The sequence below is a fragment of the Dendropsophus ebraccatus genome, chromosome 2 (genome assembly GCF_027789765.1).
Source record: "Dendropsophus ebraccatus isolate aDenEbr1 chromosome 2, aDenEbr1.pat, whole genome shotgun sequence".
In the NCBI taxonomy this organism is placed as follows: Eukaryota; Metazoa; Chordata; class Amphibia; order Anura; family Hylidae; genus Dendropsophus; species Dendropsophus ebraccatus.
In genome coordinates, this window is record NC_091455.1 from 76,900,999 (window position 1) to 76,917,712 (window position 16,714).

Here is a 16,714-nt window from a genome sequence, read left to right on the forward strand (position 1 = left end):
CCAGACTCTGGGAGTCTGCATGTCTAAGTGCTGTTCACATATTGAATGCATTTATGGAGTTGGCAGGCCATGCTAACGTATCATAGAAAGTAGCTTATAAGAAAGAGCTGGTACAATTAAAACTTACAAATATTCTAAATTTATCTTGACTCCTCAGCTTTACAAAACACACAATACAGTAAATAAAAACGTTGCTTACTAAGTGACATTGATGACTTGTTTCTGTATTTTAATGACAGTGCTTAGTGAATTCTTGGATAGTTCTAATGCTATATCTAAATCAGAAGACCACCACCGATTAGGAGAAGGATTTGGGAGAGGTGAGTGGTTGCGCACTTTACTCCTCATCTTCCAGCAATCTCCTTCTAGGCAGCTCCATTATAAGCCTATAGGGTGCCTGTATGGAGATGATTGATATCAAGTATATGTTTGGGGTTGACCTTGACAGTGAGACGCTTACCTATCAAAACTTTAGCTCAAAATAGGAAGGCTCTAACTTATTATAGAGCTGAAACGCGTTGCGTAATAAATAATAGTTTCACCATACTGCCTGTAGTAGTATATCGGGCGGCAGCTGCTTTCAGATTCTGTATTCCACCTGCGCCGGACTCATTGAAGGGTTACCCTGTCCCACACGGCCACTGCTGGGAATCTCCTCTTCTATATACCACGTTATCTCCAGGCCTGACCTCGAGACACCGGGAGCTGGCAGCGGTGTGATTTGAGCTTATAATAGAGTTGTGTTTCTGCTTAGCACAACTTGTCCAGGTGAGCATATTGTTGTTCGCCAGCTTCAGCTCTAATGAAGTTGTTCTTATTTACTGCACTAGAAGGCGCCCTGATCTTCTTTTTGTTCAATATTTTAAGTTATGTTCCATTGCCTCCCTTCTGTTTTCCATGCATGGTTTAAAACAGTTATGTATCCTTTGTGTGGTGTATATTTTATCCCTGCTGTTAAAGTTTAGATGTGTTAGACAAGTTATAGACTAGCACATAAATATACCTCTTTGTATCTTAACTGTCCCTATTTTACCCCTTAAGGACCTGGCCTGAAATGGCCTTAAGGACCGGGCCAATTGTCACTTTTGCATTTTCGTTTTTTCCCTCCTCTCCTTCTAAGACCCATAACACTTTAATTTTTCCACCGACAGGGCCATGTGTTGTTTTTTTCAGGAACAGATGTACTTTGTAATGGCATCTTTAAATCTGCCATAAAATCAATGATGGAAACCCCAAATATCATTTATGGGGTGAACTCGGGTCAAAAAATGTGATTCCGCAAATTTTGGGGGGCTTCCATGTTTACGTAATGCACTTTGTGGTAAAACTGGCATTTTTCCTTTATTCTATAGGTTGGTGTTTTATGAATAAAATGGGAAGGGGGGGATTTACACTTTTATTGGGGGAGGGGATTTGGGACATTTTGTAAAACTTTTATTTATTTTCACTTTTATAGTTCCCTTAGGGAACTATCACATTCATACACTGGATTCCTCACACTGATCCGTGCTATGCCATAGCATAGCAGGGATCAGTGTTATCAGCGATCTTCTGATAGAGCCTGCCTGCGGCAGGCTGAATCAGAAGACCCGTTGACAATGAAGACCTGGCTGCAGATAGCAGCCGGACCTCACCGGCTATGGAGTAAGCTCAATTTGTGAGCCCGCTCCATAGCTCGGGACCGCGCCAGGGCATTTACGCACAGGCAGTGAGGGCGTAAATGTACGCCCACTGTCATTAAGGGGTTGATACCTTCATGACAAAGCATTTTTCTTTTTCTTTTATGTTATTGTCGCCTTCCAATTGCCATAACCTTTTAATTTTTAAGTTGACATTTCTATATCAGGGTTTGTTTTTTTGTGGTACAGTTTGTACTTTCTGTTCTCACCATATTTTGGTACATTTGACTTTTTGATTGGTTTCTTTTCACACACAGTATGTGTATATTTTTTATTTTTTATGTTTTACATAAAAATTTTTTTCAAAGGGCACAATTTTGTAGTTGTATATTTTGGGGAGAGGGGTGAGATTTAATATAATAAAATTATATTTTCCAAAACTTTTAATTTTTACTTTTTATTTGTCCAACAAAGGGATTTTGAAATGCAATCTTCCAATCGCTAATTATACTAGTAAAACTACTAGTATAGTGCAGTGTATCATCCTGTCAAAACAATAATACATAATGATAGAAAACCTAACCAGCCTTGCCGGAGGCAAAATCAAGTAGGCACTAATATATGTCACTTCTAGGGGCCTTCATTAGACTGCATACTACTATAGAAATTCACCTGCATCCCAACAATTGCAGCTTAGGAGGAGGTAAAAAATGCCCAGAAACTACTTAAATGCCATACTACTTCCAGTACATCACAAATTGGCTTCAGCATCTAAGGGGTTAAATTGCAAAGATTAAAGATTTTTCTGCTCTTGATCAACCAAAAATGTTCAACCAAAATCAGAAGAAAAAAAAAACTGACAGAGCAAAACTACATGGTAAGATTTCCACAAAATTATGGTAAGATTTCCACAGGCTCCGTATTTTTACCCACTTCTGGTTTTGGTTGAAAAAAGACTGACCAAAATGGAAATATGATGCGTGAACATAGCCTTAGACAGAAGAAAACCTGATAACCTGTTCCACAACCTTAATTTTTTCACACCAAGAAAATCCTGAACAAGGTTCTCCCATCTACATCTCCTGTGTACATTCCCTGTTCACACATGCTACCAAAAATGAGAATTATAAAGTCCACATACATGATCAGATCTGCTGACAAATAAGCATTTTCTCATTTGTTAATTGATCAGGGATGGGTTTACATGAGGCAATGATCAGCTGAACAAACATTTATATTAATGTCAGTTCCCATTCATCCACCTCTGTAAAGGGGCTGTTTATTGAGTAGATAACACAGATATTTTATACAAAAAATCCTTTGCTCACACAGACTTACTAACACTGCCGGTTGCATTAGTATAAGGTCGCCAGTGCATCTAACAGACCAAATGATATAGTAATTATCTTGGACATTGTTCCACTGATGGCTAAAGTCTATAAGATCTAGCAAGACAAAATAAGAAAAATGTAAAGCAATCTTTGTTGGCAAAGTATTTGTCGGCTTCTGGATAAAGACAACTCTTCCAAGTGCCATCAATAAATAGCTAAATATTGCTTTTTAACAAAAAATTTATAATCCTTCAACTTCTGGAATTATGTTATCAAATACTTGAGCAGGATTCAGTGTAACAGATAGGCACAAGAACTTTCCTAATTTAATTTGAAATGATTATATTAAAGCTTTTATTTTGTAAATTAAAAATTCTGCATCTGTAGTTAGGCAGTCTTCATAATCAATAAATCTTCCAAAATGTAAATGTCCTTGCTGCACAAAGCATTAAGAATAGTTACAGTCTAGCATTAAAATGGTTATGGTCCAGTAGTTTAAAGTGTTATATAGTGACAATTAGTCACAGTTATTGGTTTAGCTGGTTTACATCTTCACCTTTTAACGTTTAGAAGTACTTTATGATAGTAATTATTCTTTCTTCTAGCCAGAGCTGTGATGTAAAATACGGATAATGTATCGTGGTTGGAACTTAAAATCGTATAACATGAAAAGAATAACCTTCACAATGCTCATGTTAAATTATTTTATTGTAATGTGGATACTGATGAGCCAAAACTTTTTTTTTACTGCTAATATAATGAAACTTTTTGAGTTTAGATGTTTACATTTACAGTATATGTTCAGCATATGTGACTGGAAACATATGGTCCAAATATATACAACTGTATTCCATATTCAAGAGTTATAAACTAAGTAAGTAGAACACCAAAGTTTTTACATTGTGAGGTTGAACCTTTCCCGACAAACCCGTAACACAACAATGTTGTCAGGAAGGTAGGTTAAGTCAATGACAACATTGAGTTAAATGTGTCACTGTAATCAAAAGTCAAAGCTTGGAATGGAAAGGATGAAAGAGCTCTTCATCAAATTATAGTAAAAAAAAAAAAACAAGCCCCACCTAGGTGACACCAATGAAATGAAGCGATTATAGAGCATAAGGAAGGCACAGACAAGTTTTATACAGGTATATATAAAATGTGCAGCATCTAAGCTTATGGATGGTGTGGAGAACCATACATGGAGTAAAGGGGGGAAGCAGTATGGCTTTAATATTTTGACCATCTTTAGGATTTGAAATTTTTTTTTTGTAACAAAGGGCTGTTCCAGGGCACTTTTCTTTCCAAATAACTCTGGGCTTATGGATGGCATCCTCTTGTCAACTTCTTTGATTTAAGAATGACCATCTGCTTCGTAAAAGGCTCTAGTGGCAAAGAACCTTAGCTACACAGCTTGTTAGCCTTGTGCTGCAAGGTCTGTGGGACAGCCCTTTTGAAAATGTTGATTAAGGAAGACAGCCATGTAAATTTTTAGTTCAAAAGCTCTTATTGTGTCCTTCCTTTGCTTCTTTGGTGCTAAGCGAGAAAATCTCTATTTCTTCAGCTTAATCTATGATGATCTTCAAGGCAGAAGATCATTGCAAAAGTTTTTGTCCGTAGCAGGGAGTTTTCGGTGATCTCATTAATCTACTGCCAGGGGAGCAGAGGCTGTGTTGTATTTTTTGCCCTGTGTCAGTACAGAGCAGGGGTACTCGTTGGTTGGGGGAAAGTCCTTTGATTTGCTTCAGAAGGAGATGGTAGGTAGCAAGTGTTATTAAAGAGCCTTGAAACAGGATATCATTCAAACTAAAGGTACCAATTTATAAACATCTTTTTCTGAGTCCTTGCTTTTTGCCATTACAGAGTAGGTTCTGTTGGTCAGGTGCTGTGCATTACATCTGTACTTCCGCATTGCAGAAATTATGTTTTTCAGAATTAGATTTAAAAAAAAAAACATTTGTGTACAGGATAAACCAATGTAGTTTGTATGACAATAACCCCCCCCCGAGTGATAACATAAAGGTAAAAAGGCATGTCACTTTTCAATATGAAGGGTATAAATGATTAAAAGCAAAACGAGTATGGATAAAGGCTGACTTCCTTACAAACATACACTGTATAAGTAAGAGTTGGTTGTATTAGCTGCAATATTACATTAGAATTACAATGAAAGCAGCAAGGGCAGAAGGCAGAATAAGTGAGGACTGCAGAGAAAGACTTATATGGGGTTTAATAATGCAGCCAAGTAGCGGTTATGGTGATCTGCGGAGGATTTTGGGCTTTTGGAGCTGGGAGATGACTATAAGGATAAGGCACAATATCTGGAAAATAGAAGCAAAAAATAAAATATCTGAAAATAAAAGCAATGGAAATGTAAAAGGTCAGGTTATGGATGGGGCAATGGTCAAACTGGATGTAAATCTGATTGTTTTAAAAAGAGAATTGTATGGAAGAATAAATAAGAACAAACTTCTGATCATGGAATAGAATGCAGATCCAATAATAACACTGAGGGGAAGATTTATCAGACTGGTGTAAAGTAGAATTGTCTCAGTTTCCCCTAGCAACCAATCAGATCTCACCTTTCATTCCTCACAGATTCTTTGAAAAATATAAGGTGGAATCTGACAATTCTACTTTACGCCAATTTAATAAATCTCCCCCTAAGTGTTGGGATTGTCGTTGACTAAGAGAAAGGAGCTGATCTACTGTTAGAAACTTACCTGACTTTGCATCAGCACCGGTCTCCTGGGCTCAGGGCGCGCGGACAAGACACGGCTGATGGTTTGTTATGCACTGGGTAGTCTGTACACTGGCCTATTTCTCAGGTTGCCTCTGTTGTGTTCTCTGGCAATTGCAGGGTTAACCTTGGTTTGGCTTGCATTCAGTGACAGGCTGGTTTGCTCCCAGTGTGTGTGTGTGTGTGTTTTCAGGTGTCTCTGGTTGGAGATTAGGGGCTGGGCCAATCCTGTCCTGAACCAGATTCCTGGTTCTTCATATAATAGAGTTTGTGTCTGCAGGAGTTGCTGGGTATTTTGGTGTTTCTCAGCTCCCTGTTTTGTGATTGTCTTCTGTTTCTGACCTTTTGTATTGTTCCTGGACCTTCCTTGTTTGCTGCCTGCCCTGATCTTCTGCCTGTCTTCTGACCTTGCTTTGACTTTGTGACTCAGTACCTCTGCTACCTGACAGTGTTTGACCCGGATTGCTGACATTTCTTTATTGTGTTTTGTTTGTCTTATTTTGTCTTGTGTTTCACCTACTCAGTGTAGGGAACGTCTCCAAGTTACCCACTGTCATCTAGGGCAGATTCTGGTAAGTAGGTAGGAACACTGGATTGGGTCAGTCTGTGTCTCTGTTCTCGTACCTGACTAGTCATTACATCTACATTTAAAAAAAAATCTGGCATTAAGAGAAATATGGCTATTATTAGCCTAGTGTACAGAAAGTATGACAATGAAACATCAGGTAAGGTGTGGGAGTATGGCTCAGTAGAGGGAGGCAAACAGCATTAAACCAGCAGTCAGTGTAGACAGTGACACAATTCACGCAGGGCTTCTCCAGTTCTTCATTTGCAAAAACACAAATTACAGTCTTCACACAGACACAAAGGGAAATACAAATCCTACATGTCAAAGCACTAGCTAAATGTATTAACTTGCCTTCACTATACAGAGGGCTTACTACCAGCCATCTCAACAATAGCCATATTACCTCACACAATATCCATCGTGCCACAGAGGCTAGCAGATACCTGTATCACCGGCTTCACACCAGAGCGTCTGTCCCCTCACAGCCTCTCCTTATGCACACTGTGGAGGGTTTTTCCTCCTCAGTGAAGAACAATATGGACTAACCAGAGAATGACAGGCCCCACTATCAACCTGCCGGTCATTCCATGAAATACAGGTCCAAAAACAGGACCAAAGGCAAAGTCCCTAGTAAGTTATGTGTTACTAAATAGCTTGTATAGCTAAGTACCTTGGAATGCATACATCTCACCCAGCTTCCCTTGGATAAGACTGGATGAGATGAGTTTCGTACATACACTATAAAGAGAAATCTTGCAGAAATATAGCAATCTTCGACTGTGATTCTCTATTGCTCAAAAACTAAAGATGATGCTTGTACTAAAATTAGCAGGGCGATAGTTCATTTATCGCTCAAATGCAATTGTTATTGGGAAAATTCGAAGAATAATCGTTCCTTGCAAACGCAGCATTTGTCTATTCCATTAGCATTCCCTATTTACAACTGCAAAGGATGAAATACACCAACAATTTTCATCATGTAGCGGTAAAGAAAAGCTCTTGTTCAAATGGTTTGCTTACTTGAGAATATATATATATATATATATATATATATATATATATATATTAGTATTACTGCTAAATTTAACGTGTTACTCCACACATTTCTAGCAATAATAATAAACATCAAACCCAATGCTCTAGCCATTATCTTTAACTGAAGAAATCAAATATTATACCCCAAATTCATTTTACATACATGCCAGCTTCCAGCTACTATTTGATCAAGTATCGTGCCCCTGCAACCTCCTGTACCCTTTACAAACAATCCTGACCCTTCGACCATGAACCAATACGTTTTTTGTCCCAGCATCACATTTTCTTTTTCCCAATCAAAGCCTATGTCTACATTATGTGCCATATCTGTTCTTATTGTTTCAAAATACTACAAATCGATCAAATATCAGGAGATAAACCTAACTGGTTCACTGGATTGAAAAATAGACACACCTGTTTCGCACTTCATTCTCTGGTGGGTTTAAGCAACTAGTCATGGTCCCTTCCATGCATTATTACCCACTCTTACCTGACATTTTATATTACCTGATTTCAGGACCGATTCTAGGTTTTCCACTACCTAAGGCGAGAAATGAAATGGCGCCTCCCCCCCACACCCAAATTAAGAAATAGTAGTTAAGAAATCTAGGTAGCCCACTGCATAAACAGATATATACATATATAGATATGTACTAGTAGCAATATACAGCACATATATACCAATAGTGAATATATTGCACGGATATATTCTTTTTATGGCGTTCACCATGCAGGAAAAGTAATGTAGTTTTTGTTTAGTTTCGATATTTCTATAGATATATACATAGTTTCTATAGGCTCACGGTATGTTCCCACTATGCAATACGCTCAAAAATTTCAAGTTTAGGCTGTGTGGCGGACTCTGCTTGAAGTTCTATCTGTCCCATTGACTCAATGATATTCTCAAGCTGATATTCTCAAGCTCAATCCGCCATCCGCCCAAAGAATTGAGCTGGAAAATATCACTGAGTCAGTGGGACAGGTGGAACTGGTGGAACAGGCCGCACTGTCTCCGCTTGAGAATATATATATATATATATATGTATATATATATATATATATTCACATCCCAGGCCAGCAGTGAAGGGGTCAGGAGATGAGGCTGTATGGGAGGGGACAGGGCACACACAGCTTTCAGTCATACCTGCTGTGTTGGCTCTGCTGTGGTGCTGGGCCTGCCTCCCCCTTCTCTCTGCTCCGACACAGACAGCCATCAGCTAGGGGACAGCCACCCCCAGTGACAAGGCTGTCGGCCATGGAGCTATGGAGAGGGGGCCTGAGCAGGAGGCAGAGGGGCCTGAAGGGGCGAGGTGGCTGCTGCTGTGCCTGCCGTAAAAAGTGAAACTGAAAGTAAGGGATTGTGCCGCCCCCTAGTGGAGCAAAGAAATTGCCGCCTGAGGCAGAAAGCTTACTATGCCTCATGGCAGAAATGGCCCTGCCTGATTTACATCATTCGGCTTTTCTTTTTTTTTCTAATATTTGCTGTTTTATTGTAAGTTATCACACACATACTGTGCCTGACCACTTCTGTCACCTACTGCAGATCATTGTAGCACATATTTGCAGTACAAAAGAAGCAACAACTTCAACCTAGCAGGTTCATCAAATTAAGCATATGGTATTATCATTAAGGTTTACTTAATTTGACTTTTTCTCTCATGCTCATTCGGGAGAATGAGCGGGGAGAAGACCACACTAAGTGCAGTCCTCTGCTCGCTGTCTGTCACGTGATAAGTCAGGCTCCTAATGTAAATTTATGGAGCGGGGAGCAGACTATGCTGGAGCACAACAGTACATAATGGACAGCATGCTATTGATACTTTTTTACTTTTTTAATTTATATGACGTAATTATTAAATTATTTAGACTTTTTTATTTGTTTATCAACTATTTTTCCAACTGTTTTACTGTCTCACCAATGCAATAGCATATTACTAGGTTTGCACTTTCTATTCTATTCAATACTGTTTACACAAGGAAATTTGGGGCTGACCTACAATAATTTTTCGGGCCACAAAAAGAATAGTGCAAGTGAAGGTGGGTGAACCAACCAACCAACCATTTACTGTATGTACTGGTCTAAGTGATTGGAGTGTAGAGGAATGGTGAATTTGGTTGAAAATATGTATAGAATAATTCCTTTATGTAAAAAGCCTATTATTAGTCTATGATTCTTTGCAATGCCAGTGTACAGAGCAGTTACAGAGAATATACCTTACCAGTCTGTTGTTCTCCATTTCCTTTTATTCAACAATTTTGGGTTAGAATCTTCTTCTTCTTCTTTCTTCTTCTTCTTTCTTCTTCTTTATTTAAAGCTACTCTGTACCCACAATCTGCCCCCTCCTAACTGCTTGTACCTTCGGATAGCTGCTTTTAATCCAAGATCTGTCCTGGGGTCCGTTCGGCAGGTGATGCAGTTATTGTCCTAAAAAACAACTTTTAAATGTGCAGCCTTGTTTCAAATTGGCGTGGCCTAGGGTATCCATGCCCTAGGATTGCACCGCCCCTCCGTCCCTCCTCCCCACCCTCTTCAACATTAGGATTGCCCCTGGGCAGGTTTTTTTCTATTCATCACCTATCTGAACACTGCACAGGTTCCTTAACGATCCAGCATATGTGCAGTGTTCACACAGGTGATGAATAGGAGAAAATATTCTAGGGGCATTCCTATTGATGGAGAGGATGGGGAGGAGGGGCGTTGCAAGTATAATCCAAAGACACTCTAGGCCATTCCAATTTGACACAGGGCTGCAAGTTGTTTTTTAGGACAATTGCTGCATCACCTGCTGAGTGGACCTCAGGGTAGATCTTGGATTAAAGGGAACTATCCAAAGGTACAAGTGGTTTGTGGGGGGCAGACTGTGGGTACAGAGTCACTTTAAAATGACAGTTAGGGTAGCTTCACACACACACACGCACGCACACACACACACACTGTATCACAGCGGATTTTATGCTGCAGATCCGCAGCAGATTTGATCTAATTAACTGAACACAGCATCAAATCTGCACCATCAAATCTGCTGCAGATCCTGTATGTGTGAACACACCCTAAATGGTTAAATTCTGCCTATTGATTACAGATAGGAGACCCTTTGCCAAGATATTTATAAGTTTAAACAAAATGTACATCTTCATGTCTTTAGTGCCTTGATGTTTTCAACAATAACCTCGGAAGGTCTGACAGGATCTTAAAATCCTGAAAAATGTTCAGCTGCTCTAACACTTTTAACAACAATATATTCTAGAGAAGAAGCTTCCTGACTTTAGATGTCATGGTTACTGATCTAGAATTCTCAGGTTGAATTGCTGCCTTGACTTTCTACAAATCTTATGTCTTTGAAGATCAAAAATGGGTTTGCTATAATTGAACAATACTTGATTTAAAAAAAATATTGGATGTATGCCATCTAGATTAAGGCTGGTTTTCTATTATTTTATCTTGTCTGTCATTCAACCCTTGCAATGAATTTGCTAAGCTTCTTTGGCACACAGTACCCTTTGTTGGTGATTGAATTTGTGATATGGAGTAAAAGATACTACTAATCTGTCACTGATCCAATTGTAAAGTCTTTGATTGAAAAATGAAAAAATATCAGGAAATTTATATAATTTTGTATAAGAAAGGTTTCAGTTAAGTTTAGTCAACCACTTGTTTTCAAACCTACTGGAGATGTGACGAATACCATAAACAATGTGACTGCCTTAGGAAAACATTTAATAATCCTACATATTGTGCCGCCATATTGTCCCCCCAGAACATGTTTTTTTTTCTGAGATATAATACTGCCACTACCCCCATTGTTAATATTGAAAGTCCTCCTTATCAGCAGCTAGCCTTGTGCCTAGCGGCGGCAATAAGTTAGTCTATGATCACCTGCTCATTTCTGCATGATCAAAAGACTGATTTACATCCTCCTGTCTCCTGACCTGTCCACTGTGTGTGTTTTGTGTATTGCAGCTTTTATTTTTCTTGCTCCCTGTAAGCTCCCTGGGCAATAGCTCACACATGGGGAGAGCCAGCTATTGTATGATTGAAGGTAGGTGGAATCAGATAATCGATAATCGTTCCGTGTAATAAGGCCTTTAGTCATTGTTCTACCTGGTCACAACGTGATGCAGTGTGATGTATTGTCTGCTGTACTTTGCACACACAGTACTCCATAGAGCTCTGCTCACACAGTAGTACTATTCATTACAATTACTGTGTGGGCAGGAAGATTTTGCATAGGGCAATACCTGACAGACATTGTTCATTTACCTATTTAAGTCAGGAATATGCATAGTCGATGCAGTACAGCTCACAAATCCTCCAAATCTTGCAATAAATGTACATCGGGCTGCTGAAGGCACCCTGCATAGCTTCTGCTTTTCCTTTAGATTATTTAAGCATATGACTTGGGACTGGACTGATGATGCTGCCAACAGAGGCAGCCACAGAAGAAGATGATGGTAGAGGAACCAACACTGAAAGTGCTTATTTATGGAAAAAGGGCATACTCAGTGATGAGAGGAGCCTTTGGATGATAAAAGACTGAAGTTTGGCACCAGTCAGGGAATGTGCGAACAGCCCATGAGAAGTGTTAGTGGAAAAAGACACTGGTCTGTATAGTTTAAGTGTAGGCACGAAAAATGGACATCTGAATGTCAGCTGAGACAATGGTAGACTTAAGGCTGGAAGACAAGACATATGTAAGGCCATGTTCGCATGGCGTAAGACACCGGGTTACAGAACGGCCAGTGTCAGAGAAGATCATTCCGGCCAGTAGTGCAGTACCGGACAAATGATCTTTATTTCTGATGAATTGGGATGCAGGTGCATCTGTGTGCGCACATATCCCAATTCACCGCTGCACATAATGGAGCGTGCAGCCGTAGCCGCATGCTCCATTGTGTGAACTGACAGGTTATTTGCGGCCACTATTCAATGAATAGTGGCTGCAGAAAACTGACAAGTCAGTTTTTTACGGTGCTGCTAGTGATCCCGCCCAGAGTGTATACTATGGGGGAGATTTATCAAACATGGTGTAAAGTGAAACTGTGAGAAATGAAAGGTGGAATCTGATTGGTTGCTAGGGGCAACTGAGCCAGTTTCACTTTACACCATGTTTAATAAATCTCCCCCTATGTGTATACACTGCGGCGGGGATTCCCTCTAGCTGCAGCAGAGTGTAAGTTCAGTATTAATCACGGCAGTGTTGCAAATCGGCAGCAACTGCTGTGATTAATACTGCTTACATTGTGTGAACATAACCTAAAGTTGTGCAAGTTGGTTGCCTATAATCTCTGAGGTACAGTATGTTTTACAGAGAAGTGGTTCAGTGGGGGGCTGGTCTGAACAACCCTAGAAGCAGTGGGATGAATGAGCTAGAAGAAGAAGTGAATAATTTGGACTAGGCTCTGTATCAATAAGTCTGCTATCTTGACAGTGATGATAGGGATCTTGAGGCTGGACTTATAGACCACTGGTAGTGACAGTAAATGAAGCATACTACTAGGCTGCCAATGAAAAGCAATTATAGATGCATGTGTAAATGACCCATAGCCACAGCTTTTCCCCAGCTCAAATATTCAGAACTGTATTACTGGCAATGATGATATGATATGACAAAAACATATTATGTGCTACATAATTATAGAAATCTCTTTTTGGCATGGATCTCTGTACAACACAGTCAGTAGAGTTAAAGACAAAATGGAGACTGGAGAAAAGGAGCTCGCAGTGTAAAGATTAGTGTGTTCCGAAATGATAAATGCATTCCAGGTACTTGGAATTGGCGGTATATAGCATGCTGATCTCATGTAGCTTCTCACACAGATTTCTTACATTTGAAATTCTAACATCAGTGGGGGAAACAGAGAAAAGTACAAGCTGTCATCCTGAAACTGCTCTAGTATCTTATGAGAGCATATCTGACTAAATCAATGATTGGGAAGCTGATAGTCTAAGGGATCTTTTTACTCAGAGATAAATTCATTCCAAAGCATATTTTTCTATAGTGGCACAACATTCATTTATTTTTGAGACTTTTAGTTGCTTGTCATATCACTTGTCTTTTCTTCTTTCCTCTTGTCCCCTGTGCTGATGATGAGCAGATGCCTGTTTACACAAGGGGATATGCAATAACAATGACGAATGATGTTTCTTGCTGATTGTACAATCAATGAACATGTTTTACATTGCACAATGATTGGGAAGGTTTGCTTGATTTAACAGGTTTCAAGAATTAGTGCAGAGTCTAATGTAGAACATAAAAAAGGTTTGTAAAATGTGATCGCAACTCATGCTAAGATACAGATTATGGCTATGTTCACACACAGTATATTTCAGTCAGTACTGTGGTCCTCATATTGCAACCAAAACCAGGAGTGGATTGAAAACACAGAAAGGCTCTGTTCACACAATGTTGAAATTAATTGGATGGCCTCCATTTAAGGGTAAATATCTGCTGTTATTTAAAAACAACAGCTGTTGTATTGAAATAATGGCAGTTATTTACCGTTATATGTCGACCATCCACTCAATTTCAACATTGTGTGGAAAGAGCCTTTCTGTGTTTCTTTTTAAATTTACTCCTGGTTGAGGTTGCAAAATACTGATCAAATACTGACTGAAATATACTGTGTGTGAACCCAGCCTATTACAATATATGAACTGCAGTTCTGGCTATTTGCAATTGCTAAGCTACTATCATGATTAGAGATAAGCGAGTCATTTAAAAAAATTGCTAATCGCTAATCTCATACAAACAAATCTCTTTAAAACAGGCAAACTATAGTAGCTATAGTAGTGGAACTATTACAGAAAGCTGTTGCTGTGACAGTGTCATAATTGGAAAATGTTAATCACCTTGTCAATCATTCAATTCCTGCCATGGACAGTAGTGAACATTAGTGGATCGGTGACGTAATATATATTTTCTCTCAGGACAGCAGTGGGCATTGGTTAATGAGCACCAAGTGAGTTAAGATTGACACTGTGTTTACCGTGACTTCCTATAATGCACACTCAGCACCCAGTGACTAGGTATAATGAACAACAGTCACCCAGTTACTTTGTATACTGGACAATGGCTTCACTGCTCCTACAGAAAAGCACCCACAGTCCCCCCTCCTCTCCTCTCTGTCCCTATCCCTCTGTGTATTTCTCTCCCTGCTCTGCCTGTTGCAACGCCTACAGGAAGCCAATCACCTTATATAGAGGGGGGTTGCTGACATCACAGTGGGGTTTGCCGCAGATTGAACAGGCGCAAGGGATTATGGATAATCCCTTGCTCCGATTAAAAGACAGTAAGCTACCATGTTTAGTTAATTTGCGAAGTAAATCTGGTGATTCGCTGCAAAGCAAATTTAAGATCCGATTCACTGCAAATCACAATTCATCAGATTTGCTTCACTCATCTCTAATCATGATTAAAATACAGTAAAATAAATGGTCACTGTTGTCTCAAACAACCTCCCTTCATTGATAGCCTATGTGATCTTTAATGTATTTGGGAATCCCTTCATTTTCCAAAAAAATGACTTCTCCCTTCTCTGCAATGTATTGTTCACCATCAATTGTCAGGGGAAATCCATATCTAGTAACAGAGACAGCAAACAGGAACATTTCAAGTAGGGGTAGGGCTTAGCATGTGCTATGTGCAGGGGAGGGGGGAGATAGAAAAAGAGTGTCCCTTGGAAACAAGTTAAGGCCTTCTCCATCTTCCAAAAGATCTGCACTGTCCATGAAAGGTAGATCAATGCTTCTTGTTTAGTGTCTCTTGGTTCTTGGTATGCTGCTGTTAGGTTTCTTTCTGCTTACATAGAACCTTGCAAATTTCTCCATCCATTTGTCATCTATGGCACTGTATTGTGTAAATCATTCCTCAGCACAATGTAGACTGTTTGCTCTAGTGTACTTTTAGCATCACTATGTCATGGCATAGAAAAGAGGACTTAGTAATTGTTCAGAGAAGTAAGGACGAAAGTGACAAAAGTCTTCAGGAGTGGCAAACAGCCCAGCTCTAGTCCTATCTTCTAAAATTGATTGAAAAATAGATGTGCATCATGGGGGGGTCTATCGGGGGTTCAATATTATCAGTGAGAGCTTAAAATCACCTTGTCAGCACTCTGAAGAGATTACTTTAACTAAACTAAGTTTTACAAAATCATTTTAAATGTCAGCTATGCTTATGTTCTGGTTTAAAAATTAAGGCACACCATCTGGTTCTATGGCACCATACAAATCTATATTTGTTTCTCTGGCATAGTATTAGGAAATTATAAAACTCACAATTACATAGGTGATTCAGTCAAGAAAATACAAAAATACTAAAATACAAAAAGTATGGAATGCCCATAACAAAATACACAGTGCTATGCGATGTAATACCTGAAAACATTTCCAATTTGTAACAAAACAAACAAAAAAAGACAGCATAAATAACTTTATCCTAGATGCTCCACAGTGACCTAGTGCCACTAGAGGAAATAAATTCTAAAGTATTTACAAGTCATATTTCCTACACAATGAATATGACAGTGCCTCCAACTCTTCAGTATGAATGTGATTTTCAGCACAGTATGAAATACACAGTGCATCCAAATTGTTTATTGGGAGATATAAAAATTGGTTTGCTTCCCAAAGCTTTTGACAGATCTTCATCATATTTTTTTCAGTGAACAAGAAACTTTTCCAGATCATTTTTAAAACAATAACAATTCATGTATTTTACTGGGATACAATGGATATTTCTTGATTTTCTTAATACCACTTGGCCTTTTAACTTAACAAGTATTTCCTATTTTCCAACAGCTTCACTCTGATGTGGACACAGGAGAAAACAGCATTAAATATGTTTTGACTGGTGAAGGGGCTGGTTCCATTTTCAATATTGATGAAAATACTGGAGACATTCATGCTACAAAGAGGTTGGATCGAGAGGAACAGGCTTACTATACATTGCGAGCACAAGCTATTGACAGGCAAACAAATAGACCAGTGGAGCCTGAATCAGAATTTGTCATTAAAGTGCAAGATATAAATGACAATGAGCCAAAATTTCTGGATGGACCCTATACTGCTGGTATCCCTGAAATGTCCCCTGTTGGTAAGAAAAAAATAAATAAATAAATAACCGCAGCTTACAAAAGTAAACTATTATTGCTTATCGTTGCTGTTGTCTTGTGTTTTAACCTTTCCTCCCGTAAGCAAAATTGCCAACCTTCCATGCATTGACTGGTTCACTAGAAAGACTTCCCTGGAGAATTGTAGATACAAACTGAACAGCATGAAGCTGTCAAAGAAAATGTGATTGGACAAGGCTGTGACTTGTCCAATAAACTCCTGACAATTCCACACAGCGCCTTTCATAATCAGTGTTCTCTGTTTTATATTCTTATATTACTCATTCAGAGAAACATCGGTATACAAACACTGTTG

At 39.0% G+C, this 16,714-nt stretch overlaps 1 protein-coding gene across 2 annotated transcripts in view; it reads left to right on the plus strand.

Moving 5' to 3' along the window:
• The window catches only part of LOC138784522 (cadherin-7), a 153,926-nt gene that overhangs the window by 63,724 nt on the left and 73,488 nt on the right, over window positions 1-16,714 (plus strand). Inside the window, exon 2 of one of the 2 annotated variants that reach the window (XM_069960116.1) lies at window positions 16,088-16,382. In XM_069960116.1, the coding sequence (XP_069816217.1) occupies window positions 16,088-16,382 (295 nt within the window). Of the gene's footprint in view, window positions 1-16,087; window positions 16,383-16,714 lie in introns of those variants that run through there. The other variant, XM_069960117.1, reaches the window with a different exon arrangement.